Source organism: Anomaloglossus baeobatrachus (assembly GCF_048569485.1).
Source record: "Anomaloglossus baeobatrachus isolate aAnoBae1 chromosome 5 unlocalized genomic scaffold, aAnoBae1.hap1 SUPER_5_unloc_25, whole genome shotgun sequence".
Lineage (NCBI taxonomy): Eukaryota > Metazoa > Chordata > Amphibia > Anura > Aromobatidae > Anomaloglossus > Anomaloglossus baeobatrachus.
In genome coordinates this window covers 82,322-101,236 of record NW_027441801.1, presented here as the reverse complement: position 1 = coordinate 101,236, position 18,915 = coordinate 82,322, and the positions used below count along the sequence as shown (strand labels likewise).

Genomic DNA, 18,915 nt, shown 5'->3' with positions numbered 1-18,915 from the left:
TAGCAGCGACGTCGTCGTCGTCGCTATGTGTGACACCACCTTTATAGTTGTACTATTTACATAGCACATTTCATGATAATTTTTTTTACTACCCAAATTATATCTCACCTCCCTTATCTCCATTAATTTTCTATATGGGCTCATCTTTTTCCCATTCAGGTCCTTATAATATCGGATCCTCTCGGCGATTTTATTCTGTTTCAGAAAATTTCTTAACAAGGATGGATATGGACAGGGACAAGATGGCGGAGAGGATATTACACCTCACCCTAGAGATCCTCTTCCGGCTTACTGGAGAGGTGAGAGATTCTGATGACGTCACATTATATCATTCTTATCTATGGGAATAACAGATGGACAGAACTGGAGAGGTGAGGGCTCTGGAAATGTCTGGAGTGAGATTTATTACTGTGTCTCTCCATAACCAGGATTACACAGTAGTGAAGAAGACCTCTAGTGAGCGCTGTCAGGCCCCTGTGTCTGAGGGATGGGGAAGACCCCTGAGCCCAATCACGGGGCCTCCACCTCACCCCCCGATACATGAGGACATCAATGACCAGAAGATCCTAGAACTCACCTACAAGATGATTGAGCTGCTGACTGGAGAGGTGACACTGCTGGGAATGCTGGGACAGTATACAGTAACACTATGAAGGGATCGGGGGTGACGGTATCATTGTATGTAGATAATGTAGAGACTATAGCACACTTATAGAAAAATGGAGAAAGTTCTTAGTGGTTTTTCAATGCTTTTTAATGGTGCCAATACAGAAAAAGTTCCAAAGAGTATCAGTCCTAACGTTTCGACCTGTGATAGGTCTTCCTCAAAAGATTTTATTTGTGTGTATATATCAAAAATCAACAATAAGTGTACAAACAATAATGTGTCAATACAAAACATGCAAGTCATATATGTACAGAAATGACATATCAATACATCACCAAGTATGTAGTGTAAAGCATCTTAAATATTTCCACCATATCATATAAAACAAGCATAGTTCAAAACAAGATCACACATATATGAAATAAACATAGTAGCAAAAAAATATAATAATAAGGGAGAAAAGGAAAGAAAGGAAAAAGGCATCAAGCACATACCTAATAGAACAACCTTAAGTTGTAAATTGACACGGACAAACGTGTCCGATTATGAGTCAAACGTCTATAATCATGAAACCTAACGGAAATTCGTTTTTTGACGTTTTCAAGGTTGTGAGTGTATCATGTATGTGTGACAAACGTTTGCGTACCTTAAATGTTCGTATAGAATAATTTTTATGATCAAGTTGACAAGTCAGTAACTACAGTAGATCTATGGATGTTGCTGATACAGATTCATATAGAGAATATATGTATAGCTTTGAAATACAAATATAGTTAGATACTGTAAGAGAAGGGGGAAAAAGATTTTTCAGAAAAAAGAGGGGGGGGGAATGGGGGAAAGGAGAAGTTGTGAAGAATTGATGATTGTGTCTATAGAATACACACCTCTAGGTGAATAGTTTATTTCACCCTCAGGTCAGGTAAATGCCAGGAAAATTCTTCTTATCTTACGAAAGGTAAATTGCAACGACGGACAAAGGCCACCACATATCATATCAATGTATTACAGTTGTATTTTATGCACAAAATCTGTAATGCATGTAAAAAATATTCTGTTAAAAATATGAAACATGTTATACCATCCTATGAGGGCGTAAAGGTGAATATATAGGTGTGTGAACGGTGAGTATATAGGACCATATATCATTATAACCATCCCACATGACAGTGTCAATATAATGTAATATTCCATTTTAGATCATAAACTTGTTTCAAATAAGGCTTGGCATACGTGATATGTAGCCACACTAAATAAGGTGACAAGTCTGAAAGCAGTTTGTATACTCAAGAATCATGTCTCACATTATATGCATTATATCCTTACATGTAGAATGCCCTTATTAATCTGTCCCATACTAAAGGAAGCTTTGCTCCTATAGCAATGGTGTAGGTAGAAAGGTGGCAGGCGTGTGGAGTAGAAACTCACTCTATTAATGAAGCAAAATGGCATACAATGTACAATGGATTGTTTCCCCTTGCTGAAAATACCATGGTTCTATGCTGGGGGTAAAGATAAAGTAATGAATCCCAATATGAGCAAATAAATCAGCTGAGTGAGATAACTCGTGTAACTCACCCTAATCCAGGACGTGCAGTGGTGATGTAAGTGGACACCGGAAAGCTAATAGAGTTTATACCGCTGCTGTAAGTGCGCACTTCCTGGTTGGTGGAACGCATGTGGTGAGTGAACCGGACGCCTTTTTGTATTGACACATTATTGTTTGTACACTGACTGTTGATTTTTGATATATAAACACAGATAAAATCCTTTGATGAAGACCTATCACAGGTCGAAACGTTAGGACTGATACTCTTTGGAATTTTTTCTGTATTAGCACCATTAAAAAGCATTGAAAAACCACTAAGAACTTTCTCCATTATTCTAGAAATGTGCTATAGTCTCTACATTATCTTGAGTTTTTTCACTATTTAGCACCACCTGATCCGGTCGAGCCAGACCTAACCCTTCGGTATCATTGTATGTGTCAGGTTCCTATAAGGTGTCAGGACGTCGCCGTCTATTTCTCCATGGAGGAGTGGGAGTATTTAGAAGGCCACAAAGATCTGTACAAGGACGTCATGATGGAGGTTCCCCAGCCCCTCACATCACCAGGTAATAGACAGGACTAAATACACACGGCCTATAATTATCAGTATGTAAGGAATGAATTCAGTCCCTGTATGTGTCTCCTCCAGATCTATCCAGTAAGAGGACAACACCAGAGAGATGTCCCCGTCCTCTTCTCCCACAGGACTGTAAACAAGAAGACCCCGATGTTCCTCAGGATGTGTTTCCTCCAGCTCTATCCAGTAAGAGATATCTACTCATGTACTTTCTGCACTAATTTTGTGTTTACATTTTTAGACGTTCTGCTCTGTTATTTTTTTCAGCTGTGTTTTCTTTCCTTCTGCTTCTTCTGCTGTTTTTCTAGTGCCTTCTCTATGACATTATGACGGCAACTTAAAGACCTGCAGAGTGTTCATGAATATCCTGTTTCCCTGAAAATACGACCTACACCGAAAACAAGACCTAGCATGATTTTATGGGATTTTTAGACAATGTTTGAAATATAAGCCCTACTCCATAAATAAGCCCTAGTTACAGTCTGGACCAGTGTTGGGAGGAGTAAAACTGCGCAATTTCTCAGGAACTCCACTTTCTTAGGGACCCAATCAGTTGTATTCTAAGGTTGATTGTTTAAGGACCTTTGATGAGTTCAAAGTCATGTGACATGATGTAACCAAAGGTCTCTTAATTGCAGGAGTCTAAACTGAACAGGAACAGGCTGGCATGCAGGACTGGTATTCGGGGAAAGGGAGAGCAAACTGCAATCTCACAGGCCCCCATTTTCCTAGCTGCCCCAGTGTTTATATGCCAATTATAGGACTGCTTAAGGACCTTTTTGACATCACGTCATGTGACCAAAAGCTTGTTCACGCAAATTTTAACCAGCTTTGCCAATATGGGCAGAGCTTGGCCAGAAAAAGAGTGTGATGCCACCGCTTTTCTAATTCATAACAAACTGCGGCGTTCCCTATGCCAGAAATCTCACTCCAGTCCCTGACGTCATTTGTCAGTGTCCATAGCTGGTCTTGATGAATTGGAGCCTCAATGTTTGTCTGCACAGACTGCAAGACCCTGCTACATGCTTTGGTTACAAAGCGTAAGGATAGGCCATCAACGTTATAGTCCCAGAACACCCCGTTAAATATTAATTAATTTTTAATAAAGTTAAACTATTTGAGACCTGTTTCAGACGTCAGTAATTCTGGTACGTTTGTGCTTTTTTTTTTTTTTTTTATACGTACCAGAATCACTGACCTATGCAGACCCATTATAATCAATGGGTCTGCTCACAAATCAGTGATTTTTTTTTTTCACTGACCGTGTTTCCGTGCAGCGTACACGCGTGATTGCCGCACGGACACAAGTCCGTTTATTTCTGGTGTTACTGATTTCCCACGAACCACACTATGATGTGGTCCATGAAACACGTACCAGAAAAATTTTTTACATATAAAGTAAAAAACATTTTCAACTCACCTTTCCAGCGACGTTCTGTGCAGCCTTTTCTCTGCAGCTTCCTGGCTGGCTCATGCATATTCATGAATGCAGCCAGAGCCGACCCGGAAGAAGCTGCAGAGAGCGGTGAGCGGATGCTGCAGAGCCGAGGAGTTCAGCACCATGGACAACAGGAACGTGACAGGTGAGTTATGTCCATGGGCAATCACGGAGTACGGATCACGTATCACATATTGCACATGGACAACCGCATAGGCGTTTTTTACACGTCAGTAAAGAACGTCTGTGTTTTTTACTGACGTATGAAACAGGCCTAATGTTCGTCTTTGAAAAAAAATCTCTTTGAAATTGTCTATGTTGTGGATCAATGTTACAAGGAGATTTTTGCAAGTTTTGCCAACTGTCATGGCAACATCTGAATCTGTAGAAATTATAGATCCTTGTACTCTGCTTGTTAACTGCTCTGATGTCTGTGAGCAGTGCAAGGAGACGCAGGCGTCGAAACACAGGCTTGGGCAGTCTAGCAAGAGTTATTCTCTGCTGGGTTGCTTGTTAATGTCTTTGATCACATGCTGTAGAGGAGAAAGTATCTATCGCTCCCCTTCTGTATATGCTGGCTGGACTATTTCATTAATGAAAGCTATAGGTTACCTTCCTTCCGCGGGGGATAACAGATTAGATTTGGTCAGGAGAATAGTAAGGCATGGGACTTAGGCATCTCCATCTTCAGGGGTAATCCAGAGGTTAGGAATAGCTTAGGGTCCCCTAGCGTGATGGACAGTATAGGAGCCCAGTGTCCCTCATTATCTTGCAGTCACATTGTGACAATCAATCAGATTATTTCCTGTAGCACATTCCAGAGAACTGGTGCTAGTAATGGGGAATTCAAATTAACAAAGATGTAAGTCTTAAGGCCCCGTTAGATGCAACGACATCGCTAATGAGATATCGTTGAGGTCACGGAATTCGTGACGCACATCCGGCCTCGTTAGCGACGTCGTTGCGTGTGACACGTACGAGAGACTGCTAACGATGCAAAATACTCACCAAATCGTTGATTGTTGACACGTCGTCCATTTCCCAAATGTCATTATTTGTTCTGGACGCAGGTTGTTCGTCGTCCCTGAGGCAGCACACATCGCTACGTGTGACACCCAGGAACGACGAACACCGTACCTGCGTCCTCCGGCAACGAGGTGGGCGTGACTTCCATGCGGCTGCTGTCCGCCCCTCCGCTTCCATTGGACGCCTGCCGTGTGACGTCGCTGTGATGCCGCACGAACCGCACCCTTAGAAAGAGGCTGTTCGCCGGCCACAGCGATGTCACTAGGAAGGTAAGTATGTGTGACGGCTCCTAGCGATATTGTGCGCCAGGGGCAACGGTTTGCCCGTGATGCACAAACGGCGGGGGTGGGTGCTTTCACGTGGCGTGTAAAGCGCCCTTTAGATGTCGAAATTGGACAACAGATTCAGAATACATTTTTTTCCTAATTTAGTTTTTGATGTTATGGTTTTAAAAAAAAATGTACTTTCAAGATATCATTAAAAAATAATAACATTGTGTTTATTTTTAGCAGATGACTGTATTGGGAGTTCAGATGGAAATCTATTATCTTCAGAATTTAAAACAGATGATGAAAGTATCACACATGATACATATGAAGAGCATGCTATTGTCCCAGATATACCTCCAGCTCTTCCTTGGAAAGCATTATCATCAGATCTTTTCAAACAAGTCCAAAATTCCGATTTATCACAGAATTGTAAGCAAAATAAAAGTTCCAGATGGGATGTGGAACATGAAACGGCTACTACAAGGGAGAAGCCATTCTCATGCCCAGAATGTGGAAAATGTTTTACTCAGAAAATAATCTTTGATAACCATCAAAAATATCACACAAGGGAGAAACCATTTTCATGTTCAGAATGTGGGAAATGTTTTATTTGGAAATTAGAACTTATTGAGCATCAAAGAATTCACACAGGAGAGAAGCCATTTTCATGTTCAGAGTGTGGGAAATGTTTTATTCAAAAATCAAATCTTGTTATGCATCAAAGATCTCACACAGGGGCGAAGCCATTTTCATGCTTGGAATGTGGTAAATGTTTTACTAGGAAATCAAATCTTGTTGACCATGGAAAACTTCACACAGGGGAGAAGCCATTTTCATGTTCAGAGTGTAGGAAATGTTTTCATTTCAAATCAGATCTTGTCAGGCATCAAAGATATCACACAGGGGAGAAGCCATTTTCATGTTCAGAATGTGGGAAATCTTTTATTCAAAAATCAGCTTTTGTTAGGCATCAAAGATCTCATACAGGGGAGAAGCCATTTTCATGTTCAGAGTGTAGGAAATCTTTTATTCAAAAATCAGATCTTGTTGTGCATCGAAGATCTCACACAGGGGAGAAGCCATTTTCATGTTCAGAATGTAGAAAATGTTTTATTCAGAAATCAGATCTTGTTGTGCATCAAAGATATCACACCGGGGAGAAGCCTTTTTCATGTTCAGAGTGTGGGAAATGTTTTATTCGGAAATCAGAACTTGTTGTGCATCAAAGATGTCACACAGGGGAGAAGCCATTTTCATGTTCAGAGTGTGGGAAATGTTTTAATTGGAAATCAGAACTTGTTGTGCATCAAAGATGTCACACAGGGGAGAAGCCATTTTCATGTTCAGAGTGTGGAAAATGTTTTTATCAGAAATCAGATCTTGTTGTGCATCAACAATGTCACACAGATGAGAAGCCATTTTCATGTTCAGAATGTGATAAATGTTTTACTAGGAAATCAGGTCTTGTTCACCATCAAAAAAATCACTCAACATAAACCATTTTTATGTTCTGAATGTGTAAATTGTAGTTCTCAGAAATCAGATTTTGTTAAACATGTGAAGAAGCCGCACAGGGAAGGAACCTTTTTCATATTGTGTAGAATTGAAATGTTTAACTGGTAAATCAAGTCTTGCCCAAATCAGAAAACCAACAGTGGAGCAGCCATTTTTGCTTTCAGAATTTTCCAAATGTGTTTTATCATTAATCAGGTCCTAAAAACACAAAAAAACTGAGCTGTAACAAATGTTCAATAAACATGCAACATTACAAGCATGTGAATTGCAGCCTCAAGACTAGAGGTCTGTTGTCAGATGAGTCACACGGGAGAAGCCATCATGATGGTTCCATAATTTAAAGTTTTTTTTCCTAAAATCGGCTATAGTTCCTTAAGTAAGAATTTGTGAGGGAAAGAACCATTTTCTTTCTTTTTCGAAATTATTGTATTTTTTGGACCATAAAACACACCTATGTTTTGAAGGCGGAATATAGGGAAAAAATAATGCAAAAAAATGTGGTCATAAAGCACTGTCATGGGTAGGATCTGCTGCTAACACTAATACGGGGATAAAATCCCCCAATTCTGTACTAATGTCCCCCATACTGGGCCCCTTCCAGGTATATGTGTCTCTCATACTTATATATATGTTTTTCATCCTGGTATATATTTTGCCCATCTTTATCCCATAGTAGTATATATGATCCCCATCCTGGTATATACAGTATGGCTCTTGTCCTAGTATATATGTCCCCATACTTGTATATATGGCCCTCATCTCGGGCCCATTCTTGTATATATTTCCCAATCACGCTGCACACATAAAAAAAATAAATGATTATACTCACCATCCCTCCGCTCTCCCGGTGAACGGTGTACTCTTCTGATGCTGGCAAGTGACTTTAGCATATAAGCGGCGCAGCGCATGACATTACTGCCATGTGCCCCCAGTTACACGCAGACGTAAGCTGCCAGAATATTCACTGCTCCCCACAGCCGGGATTATGGGCTTGGGGAGCAGTGAATATTCATTCTCTAATAGACACACGTGATCGCACAGCCACAGCAATAAGCCGACGGCTGGGTGATCATATGTACCCAATATTAAAGAGAATGAATATTCACTGCTCCTCACGCTTATAATACCGCCCAACTCTTGGTTGGCGCTGGCTTCATTGCCTAGAGGTGGGCGGGATTATGGCGTGGGGAACAGTGAATATTCATTTTCTTTTTTAGCTGGCACACTGTTAGCCCTTTTGAAAGCCTCTAAGAATATTTTTTAATAGTTTTGATACTGGATTATATTTAGATAATTCACTAATCTCAGGTTTCCCACTGCTTTATTTAGTAAAAAGAGCAGCCCCAGATTGGAGATAGGAACTCTGAAGTATATCATATTGTATATAATTGCATTTCAAATCTTGTTGTTTTGTCAATAAATGCTTGTAAAATATATATTCTTCATGCCTAGCTTTCTCTATTGTCTAGATGTGATGATTTTGCCTCAGAACCTCTAGAGTTGGCGCAGACCTGTAGGCATTTCACACAAAAATAGTGAGGGGAGAATTGAATCACACTGCATCCTAGATATGTGGAAGTTAAGACGCTCTGGGCACAAATCATCAAAGCTTCTATGCCAAAAAAATTGTCACAAAAGCTCTGAAAAGTCTCAAAATTCGGAAAGATGTGTCAATGTCGCGGGCGGAGGGGTTGGGAACGCCGCTCGCCTGGAATCGCTGATGCTCGGGTCCGGTGCTTCTGCTCCTCGGTGGCTCGAGCATGGGGCCGGACCCGGGGGCTCGAGCAGCGCCTCCTCGCCCACGAGTGAAAAGGGGAGGTTTCTTTTGGTGGATGTTTTTGGGGATGTCGGTCGTGACGCCACCCACGGGTTTGTGGTGATAATGGACACCACCGCTGCTGGTGACGGGGGATCCTGGGAGCGATGGCGGGGAGCAGCTAAGGTGTTGGTCCCGGGGCCCCGGTTCGGGAGCTTGGAGAGGAAGTATAGGTGCAGGTGCCGAGGCGGGGAGGCAGCGTGGGCGCGGTTGCAACGTTGCGGTGCCGGGTGGCACTGTGGTACTCACTCAGACACAGAAGGACAGAGTCTCTGGTAAACCAAACGGCTGGATGGACGGGGCCCACAGCCGGCTGCGGTGTTCTCACTCTCCCCGGACGGGTTGATGGTGGCTGTCGTTTTCCTGCATCTGTGTAAGTGTATTTGACTCCTATGGCTTCCCACGGGTAGTCCGCTCCCCGGCGTGTACATGTCGGGAGAGCCCATTTGCCCGCAGGCGCTGGCCCTTGGATCTCTGGCCCTTGGCGGTGGCACTTATCCGGACGGGTTGGGCTGTTGCCTTCTGATGGGACTTAGGTGGGAATGAACCCGAGGTCCAGACCGCAATCAGATCATATGACCTGGTCGGGGTCTGAGTACCCTGCCCTGGTGCTTGGCTTCAATCTGCTCCACGGTTCGGTACCGGCGGGCCACCGCCCGACCCCGGTCCTACGGTTCCGCTGACCTACACCAACTCCTGCAGATGGCCACCACCGTCTGCCGACCTTGCTGAACATGCCTGGGCTCCAACCCAGACACCAACAGTTTTCACTCCTCTCACTTCCACTGCCTAACATGAACTCCTCATTATAACTACTGCTTTTTCCCGCCTCCAGGCCTGTGAACTGCTTGGTGGGCGGGGTCAACCACCTTGCTCTGCACCACCTGGTGTGGACATCAAGCCTGGAGGGTGGCAACAAGGATTTGATTGACTGACTGGTGTCACCTACCCAGGAGGGTGTGTGTGTGTGATGTTAGTGTACTGTGACCCCTGGGGGTCCAGGGCGTCACATCAATATTTGGTGGCTTTTGGCATTTTCACTCCAAAATTGACAGAGCTTGGGCGGGACGGGTGTGTGACAGCACAGCTACTTTAACCCCTTCACGACCGTGGGTAGAGTTCTGTCCTATTTTTACGTGACTTAACGACCAGGGACGTAACTTTACTGCCTAATATTCATTTGATTGCCGTGGCCAAAGCAATAGATTTCAAATGATGTCCCCTGCTGTTTCTTACAGCAGGAGACCTTTGCTTGACCCCAGGAGGGGTGGCATCGCCACCCCCATCAACGATCGTTGTGATTGGCTGTTTAAATCTGAACTGCCAACCACATCGTTCGCACTGGTTTTGGCTAAAACAATGCCTGAACCAGTGCGATACTGCGAGATCCTGCTATGAGGTGCTGCAGCACATCATAGCTGAAGCTCAAACATGGCACCCCCCAACCCCTGCAGCACTGATTGGAGCGATCGTGCTATGACGCGCAATCGCTCCAATGAGCGTGCAGTGGGGCGGTCTGATCTGGAGGTGACCTCCCTCCCCAGGCTTCTGGTGGTCTAGGAAGCCCTCCCCCCAACATGTCTGCAGCGTGCACCGGCTGGTACTTGTAATACCACGCCGAAGCTGCTGCCGCCACCGCTGCGCCGACGCTCCTGCTCCACGTGAGTATTGCGCGCTCCCCCTGATGGTCCCTGTGTGCTCTTGTGATCGCCCACTGTGTGCTTCTGTGATGTCCCTGCCCCCTGCCTCGATCTGCCCCCTGCCTCGATCTGCCCCCTGCCTCGATCTGCCCCCTGCCGCGATCTGCTCCCTGCTGATGTGCCCCCTGCCGCGATCTGCCCCCTGCTGATGTGCCCCCTGCCGCGATCTGCTCTCTGCTGATGTGCCCCCTGTCGTGATCTGCCCCCTGCTGATGTGCCCCCTGCCGCGATCTGCCCCCTGCTGATGTTCCCCCTGCCGCGATCTGCTCCCTGCTGCTGTGCCCCCTGCCACGATCTGCCCACTGCTGATGTGCCCCCTGCTGCGATCTGCTCCCTGCTGAAGTGCCCCCTGCTGCGATCTGCTCCCTGCTGATGTGCCCCCTGCCGTGATCTGCCCCCCGCCGTGATCTACTCTGCTCCCATTCTGCCTCTGCTTCTCCGATCTCCCCCCTCTCCATCTGCTCTCCCTCCGACGTCCTTTACCTGCCTCCACCGGGTCGTCCAAGGTTTGCACTGGCCAGATCATATCTTCCTCCATCGCTGGGTCCTTCCTGGGTCTTCTGATGAGCTGTCCAACTGCCTGCCTGCTGCTCCTATAAGAAGCTGTCCACTTTCTTCCTTCTATTCCTCCTGCAGTTCTTCTATAATTATTATTTTTTTTTTTTGTATCCTCTGTCCGTTTTTACACCACATTTCTCTGTGCGACCCGCCGAGCGTTGATCAGTGATGCAGATAGCGTATCTGCATCTGTGGTCAATTTTCGGCAGGACTTTTTTTTTTTTGTCTGTAGCTTGCGTCGTTTTTTTGCATCTCATCCGTGTGCGCATCCTGCAGCAGCCGAGCGCTGATCAGGGATGCACATAACGGATCAGCCAATTTTTGGTGTGACTTTTTTTCCGTATCCCCGACGCTTTTTGTATCTCATCCGACTGTGCGTCCTGCAGCGGCCGATCAGTGAAGCGCGGCATCTGTGCGTTTGAAAAGTTGAATGGCGCTCCTCTTCTGAGCCCTGCCATGCGTCCAAACAATTACTTCCCATCACATATGGGGTATCTGCGTACTCAGGAAAAATTGCACAACACTTTTTATGGTGCAGTTTTTCCTGATACCGTTGTAAAAAAAAAAAGCTACCTGGTTGAAGCACAAATTTTGTGGTAAAAAAAAAATAAATAATTTTCATGGTTCAACGTTATCAACTTCTGTGGAGCCTCTGGGGGTACAAGGGGCTCACCAAACATCTAGATAAATTACTTGACGGGTCTAGTTCCAAAATGGGGTAATTTGTGGGGGAGCACCACTGTTTAGGCACCATAGGGGCTCTCCAAACGTGACATGCTGTCTGCTAATGATTCCAACCAATTTTGCTATCAAATGGTGCTCCGTCTCTTATGAGCCCTGCTATGCACCCAAACAATTACTTTCCACCACAATTGACATGTCAATTGTTTTTGCCATTTGGGTTTTGCACTGCAAAGCTGAGATTTTGACCAAAGTTCTGCAACAAAAAGGCTGCAGTTTGAACTGCATAGTGCGGACAAGAAACCCAAATTCCCATAGACTTTGCTTGAAAAGCAGAACACAACCATTTTGGCATTAAACGCTGCAGTTGAAAAAGTAGCAAAAAAGCAGGTAAAAAGCAACGTGCGGACATAGCCTAACAGTTTTGTGGTAAAAAAAAATAAATTGTATTCGTGGGTCAACATTATCAACTTCTGTGGAGCCCCTTGGGCTTCACTAAACATCTAGATAAATTCCTTGAGGGGTCTAGTTTCCAAAATGGGGTCACTTGTGGGGGAGCTCCATTGTTTAGGCACCTCAGGGGGTCTCCAAATGCAATATTACGTCAGCTAATGATTCCAACCAATTTTGTTGTCAAATGGAACTCCTAATCTTCTGAGCCCCGCCATGCGCCCAAACAATTACTTTCCACCACATATGAGGTATCGTCGTAATCAGAAAAAAATGCACGATACATTTTATGGTGGATTTTTTCCTGATACCCTTGTGGAAAAAAAAGGTACCTAATTGAAGAAATAGTTTTGTGGTAAAAAAAAAATGTTTATTTTCACGGCTCAACGTTATCAACTTCTGTGAAGCCCCCAAGTGTTCAAAGTGCTCACCAAAGATCTAGAAAAAATATTTGAGGGCTCTAGTTTCCAAAATGGGGTCACTTATGGGGGAGTTCCATTGTTTAAGCACCTCAAGGGGTCTCCAAGCCCGACATGGCATCCGCTAATGAGTTCAGCTAATTTTGCGCTCAAATTCGAATGGCGCGCCTTCCCTCCGCTGTGCGCCCAAACAATTGATTTTTACCACATATGTGGTATCAGCGTACTCAGGAGAAATTGCACAATAAATTGTATGTTGCATTTTCTCTTTTCTCCCTTGTAAAAATACAAAATGTTATGGCTAGAGTAACATTTTTGTGTTAAAAAGTAACATTTTCCTTTTTTCCTTCCACATTGCTTTGGTTCCCGTGAAACACCTGAAGGGTTAATAAACTTCTTGGATGTAATTTTGAGCAGTGTGAGGGGTGCAGTTTTTAGAATGGGGTCACTTTTGGGTATTTTCTGTCACCTCGGCCTCTCAAAGTCACCTCAGGTGTGATGTGGCCCCTAAAAAAAAAAAAGATTTTGTAAATTTTGTTGGAAAAATTATTAATTAAAATTATTATTTTGTGTGACATATCTCTCAGATTTATAGGCATACATTTTCAAACTTTGAAAATTGCAAAATTTTCGCAATATCTCAGAAATTTTCACAAATAAACGCAAAAAATATTGGCCTAAATTTACCACTGACATGAAGTTCAATATGTCACGAAAAAAACAATGTCAGAATCGCCAGGATCTGTTGAAGCGTTCCACAGTTATAACCTGTCAAAGTGACACTGGTCGTAATTGCACAAAATAGCCCAGTCATTAGGGTGTTTTAGTGGCCTTTAGGGGTGAAGGGTTTTATTCATGACGAGCTGTGGCGTTCCCTATGCCAGAAATCTCACTCCAGTCCCTGATGGGAGTAATACATTGTATTTCTAGCATGGTACAAGGAGGAACATGCCACTCGTCAAATGCTCCAGTTTCATGGAGAGTCATGTACCACTTCATGAATCAGGAGTGGCCCCTTTAACAAAGGATAATTGTTGTAATAAAAGAACAAAAGGATTTTATCTGTCTGATAGCCAAGGGATTATTTTTTTTTGTGAGGCTACCCACAAATAGAGATAAGTGCACCCTTTGAAGTTCGGGTTCAGCTTTTTCAGTCGGACTTTAGATAAAGTTTAAATCGGGAACCGGACTTGTCCTGAACCCTGTTGGAAGTCACTGATTGGGCAGCTCGGGTTTCTGCCCATATGCAACCGGCCATAAACAGAGCATTTAGTATCTTGGGAGGGAGGACAGAGTTTTTTCCTTGTACACAATACATCCTATAATGATGTTTTTACCTCCCTGTGAAAGCCATTCAAACACTACAAGCGGCTCACACTGGGCCGAGCACTGAGTGTACCCGAGCACACCGATGCTAGATCGAGTGGTTAGGATACATAAAGTACCCGAACTCCGAACTCTAACACTGATTTTTTTTTATAAAGTCTGTATTTGGTTCAAACACCGAACTTTACTATTTAGATTCGCTCATCTCTGCCCACAAACCTTTATTACAGTTTAGATTATGGGTGTAGAAGAGACCAGAACTGAAAGTGGTTTATCTCTTGGTGGAGAGGAAGTAACATTTATGATACCTATGCTGGGGTTTTGTGAATTTTATGGGATTCTGTCACTAAGTGTTTACCCCTTAATTAAAAATACCCCTTAATTAAAAATCAGGATAATATAAAGACAGTGTCACATTAGGTACGGGGAAGTACTAAGTGAACGGCTAAAGGGAAACCCTGTGTTTAGCAAAAGGGAAGATGGTGACCTCTGACCAAGCATACCGCTGGGCCCTGGGTTCCCTCACCGCCTTAGATCTATTCACCGAGCCTGATACCTGACCCTAGGCTGACCATGATCTGGGACCTAGGTAGGGAGCAGATGGGATGAGCTCTTCGTCAACCCCACTAGGCACTAAAGGACACACAGGGATAACAAACAAGGGAAAACAATATACAACTTTTCTCTAGACGACTCAGTAAGAAGTTCGGTAAAGAGCAACAATGATCCTACTGATGCGTTCAAGCCGCCTGCTTGCATCCAGAGCTTGTGAAAGAACTGAAGATCACCAGCCCAAGTCCAGGGAAAATTAGAGTATTTAAGCCCAATGGGAAATAAAGATTATTAGTAGCTGAAGGGAAGAGGAGCTCCCCTGGGTCCTAAAGAAAAAAAAGATGAAAAACCAGCAGAGGAGATACCAGTACACTGAATACTAACAGCAGAAATAATAGAAAGGGAGTATTTTGCCCAGCCAAATGCAGTGACCTTCTATTTTCGGACACCACAGGACTGTCTGTTACCAGTGACAGAGTGAGTCTGATTCCAATGAAGTGTCATTTACTGGGTTGCTTGTTGTAGTTAAAATAAAATCATTGTATTATCGCTAGGGGATTATCACTACAGAGCTAGTAAAACTGCTGCCATGTTACCCTCCATCTCCATTAGCTCTGTATAACCCCGCTCTCACCTGATTGGCAGCTTTCTGTCTATGCTCATTATACACAGCTGAAAAGCAGTGGTGTGGGTGAGGTTATACACAGAGGAGCATTTCGAGAACTGGTAGATCTTAAGCAGATAAAACTGTTAATCAATACTTCAGAAAGCAGCCAAGTAAGTCACACATTGTTAGAATCAGGGTCTTTTGCTTATACAGGTCGATTGGACACATGTTAGAGGTAGCTTCCTCTTAATCTATAAACCACATCCCGAAGCCACATGCTATTAAATTCTATATATTTAATCTGAAAAGTAGGGGGTTTATAAAAGATGTTACAAAGGGAACCAAAACAATACAGCATATAAAATTACATAAAATAAAAGGGAATAACGAGAGAAAATAAATAAACCTGCATCACAAACATAGATTCAGATTTATAGTGGGAAGGACGCCAATGGAATGTGGAACAATCCTATACAGCAATGTTGAATGAGGATCATAATTGACATTAGCATTTTATTAACACAAGTTACACCCACATACTTCCACTCTGGTGACACATAACAGGGCTGGACTTCAGATAACTACAGGATGTGTCTAAAGGCTGCTTTACACGTGTCGATTAATCGTGCGTTCGCATGTGCGATCACACCCGCCCCCATCGTTTGTGTGGCACGGGAAACCTCTTGTCCGTGTCGCACAAAGTCATAACCCCCGTCACACACACTTACCTTCCAAACAACCTTGCTGTGGGTGACGAACATCCTCTTCCTGAAGGGGGAGGGACGTTCGGCGTCACATGGACGTCACACAGCGGCAGGCCAATAGAAGTGGAGGGGCAGAGATGAGCGGGACGTAAGATCCCGCCCACCTCCTTCCTTACGCATTGCCGGCGGGACGCAGGTAAGCTGTGTTCATCGTTCCCGAGGTGTCACACGGAGTGATGTGTGCTGCCTCGGGAACAATGAATAACCGGAAGTTCAATTTTTTTGAAACTTACCGACATGTTGTTAAAAATAGGATTTGACGTATATTGTGCTTAGCCAGTATATTAACGATTAAAGAGAAATAGGTGCAAAATCATATGTGGATTTATTCAATAAAGGTTAAAATCATTACAGAAAAATAATGTTTTGGCTTTAGTTAGTGAAGAGAGAAAGATAAGAAGATAGGGAATAAGAGTCCATTTATCTTACATAGCTGTGATGTTGTGATAAGCCATCTTCTCTCTGGTTCGTCTGGTTGAGAATGGTCCCATTCTAACCTCTTTGAAGTGTGGTCTGCTTAAATATAAATAACCACACCCCCTGATTCCCCTTGTCTCTTTAAATGGTCTTAAACATTATTTCAATCATTTTTAGCTATGGCATTATGTCACATCACTAGAGATGAGCGAACCGGTCCCGGTTCGGCTCGAGGCCGGTTCGCCGAACGGAGCTCCCGTTCAAGTTCGGTTCGTCGAACGTTCGACGAACCGAACTCGAACTGCATAGGAAACAATGGCAGGCAATCACAAACACATAAAAACACCTAGAAAACACCCTCAAAGGTGTCCAAAAGGTGATAAACAACTCACAACACAACACAAACACATGGGAAAGTGACAAGGACATATACTCATGTGAAAACAAAACAGCTGGACAAGGAAAAAGAGGAGGAGACACAGATATATGAGTATATGCAAGGAAACATCGATGCCATTACTGTGCAACTTGAGCCCTGCTCATTTTAGGCTTCCAATCTGGATAAATTGCCTGAGCTCGACACGTACGCCTTGGGGATCTTGTCGTGTCCTGCAGCCAGCGTTCTCTCGGAACCTGTCTTCAGTGCTGCTGGGGGTCTGCTGGCAGATAAGCACACGTGTCTGTCCACTGACAATGTGGACATGGCTCTCAGAGGACTTTTCTTCCCCTGGGTCAGCCAGGGGACGGGAAAGGCACGCGTATTTTTGAGAGTGCTTCATGCAAAGCATCTTTTTCTTTTTCAAAAGGGGGGTCAACTGATGCCAGTCAAGTGGGGTGTGTGTGGCCCAGTTAGTGGAAACGAGGGAGACTGTGGTTGGAGTCCCCTCGCTGTGTTTCTAAAAGAACCAAGATGAACAAGTCATGGCTCTCAGAGGACTTTTCTTCCCCTGGGTCAGCCAGGGGACAGGAAAGGCACGCGTATTTTTGAGAGTGCTTCATGCAAAGCATCTTTTTCTTTTTCAAAAGGGGGGTCAACTGATGCCAGTCAAGTGGGGTGTGTGTGGCCCAGTTAGTGGAAACGAGGGAGACTGTGGTTGGAGTCCCCTCGCTGTGTTTCTAAAAGAACCAAGATGAACAAGTCATGGCTCTCAGAGGACTTTTCTTCCCCTGGGTGTCAGGTTTCCGGGTTTTCCAGTCCTCTTTTGAAAGAGCTTGCCCTCGGTTAACATGGAGTTTTATGTTCTGTTGCCCTACTTCCTGTCCAGCTGCTTAAAAGGCCGCCTCTAAGCCTAGTCCAGTGCCTGAGTATACTGCTTGCTGTGTGCTCCTGCCTTGCTGCTACTTGATTACCTTTGGATCCTCCTGAAAATCTACCGACCGACTCTGGACCACACCCGGTTTCTTCAAACAGTGCCCGGACTCCGTCTGCCGTCTTTGGTCAGCACGTCTGCCCGGTTTCCTCCGGTTCATAACCATTCTGGACTTTCATCCCGTACGGACACTTCTGGACTTTACCGCTTGCCCCTTGTGTCCCGGCTGCGGCGCATTTAGGCCTTCCGGGGTTGATTGCCGGACAGTCCCTGTATAGGGGTTCGCTCTGGTGGTCTCCCTGGGGGAGTCCGGTGCGTGGCCCCGGGAATCCCCTTCGCTCCGTTTCGGAAAGGTATTTTCATGTGTTTGTTATACTGTGTTTTTCCGTTGTGTATCTACCGTGGTTACATATCATAAACATCTTGTACCACAAACTCGTCTCTGGCTGTCATTGCCCTACGCTATCGAAATCCTCAAAACATACAGTAGTATTACATTATACTCAGGCCACTAAGAGGATTTCGCTGGGGCAATGACTGAGACACGAATAGATCAGCTCTTTTCTATGATTAACTCCTTGCAGCAGGATATGGAGGTGGTGCAGACTAAACTTAGAGATGTGGAGACACAGCTGGGCCATGATCACCAGGTACTGGGTCCGGCTATACAGGATTTGCAAGTCAGAGTGGAGGCTCAGGAAGCCGGCCCCACTACGTCCGTATCAGCTGCCGGTATGCCTAGGTTACCCCCATTCCGTTTCAATGGTGACCGTAGTCAGTTTCGTGGATTTGTGAACCAATGTATACTGTTTTTTGATGTACATGCTGATTATTACCGTTCTGACCGGTCCAAAGTGTTATGTATAATTATGTTATTAACCTCACGAGCACTGGCTTGGGCTAATCCTATGATAGAGAACCGGGACATCCGTTTAAATCACCTGGAGGACTTTCTGACCGCAATGGCGCAGATGTTTGATGATCCAAATCGCCGTGCTACCGCTGAATCGGCTCTCCTTTCCTTACGTCAGGGAAAGCGTTCTGTCGTTGAATACGCCACTGAATTTAAGAGGTTAGTGGTAGACACCGACTGGGGAAACAATGCATTATTGTCTGTTTTCAGAAAGGGTTTGTCCGGTACCATCAAAGACGAGTTAGCCCGTTCCGAATCGCCAGGGGATTTTGAACTGTTTCTCCAGCACTGTGTGCGTATTGATACCCGCTTGACGGAACGTAGACAGGAAAAATGGGCAGCTGTAAACCGTGTGAACAACTTTGCATTTCCTTCCAGAGAACCCGCTCTCAGGACGCCACGGGAGGCCGAGGACGTTCCTATG

General features: G+C 44.5%; 2 protein-coding genes across 2 annotated transcripts in view; one reads left to right on the top strand and one right to left on the bottom strand.

The window, feature by feature from the left end:
- LOC142259082 (uncharacterized) overlaps positions 1-18,915 on the bottom strand; it is a 118,110-nt gene that overhangs the window by 49,481 nt on the left and 49,714 nt on the right. The window lies entirely within an intron of this gene.
- Positions 387-8,433, top strand: LOC142259090 (uncharacterized). Its single transcript, XM_075331608.1, has 4 exons — positions 387-608; positions 2,596-2,719; positions 2,803-2,916; positions 5,704-8,433. Exons 1-4 carry the CDS (start codon positions 387-389, stop codon positions 6,957-6,959), a joined length of 1,716 nt encoding a protein of 571 aa, XP_075187723.1. The 3' UTR covers positions 6,960-8,433.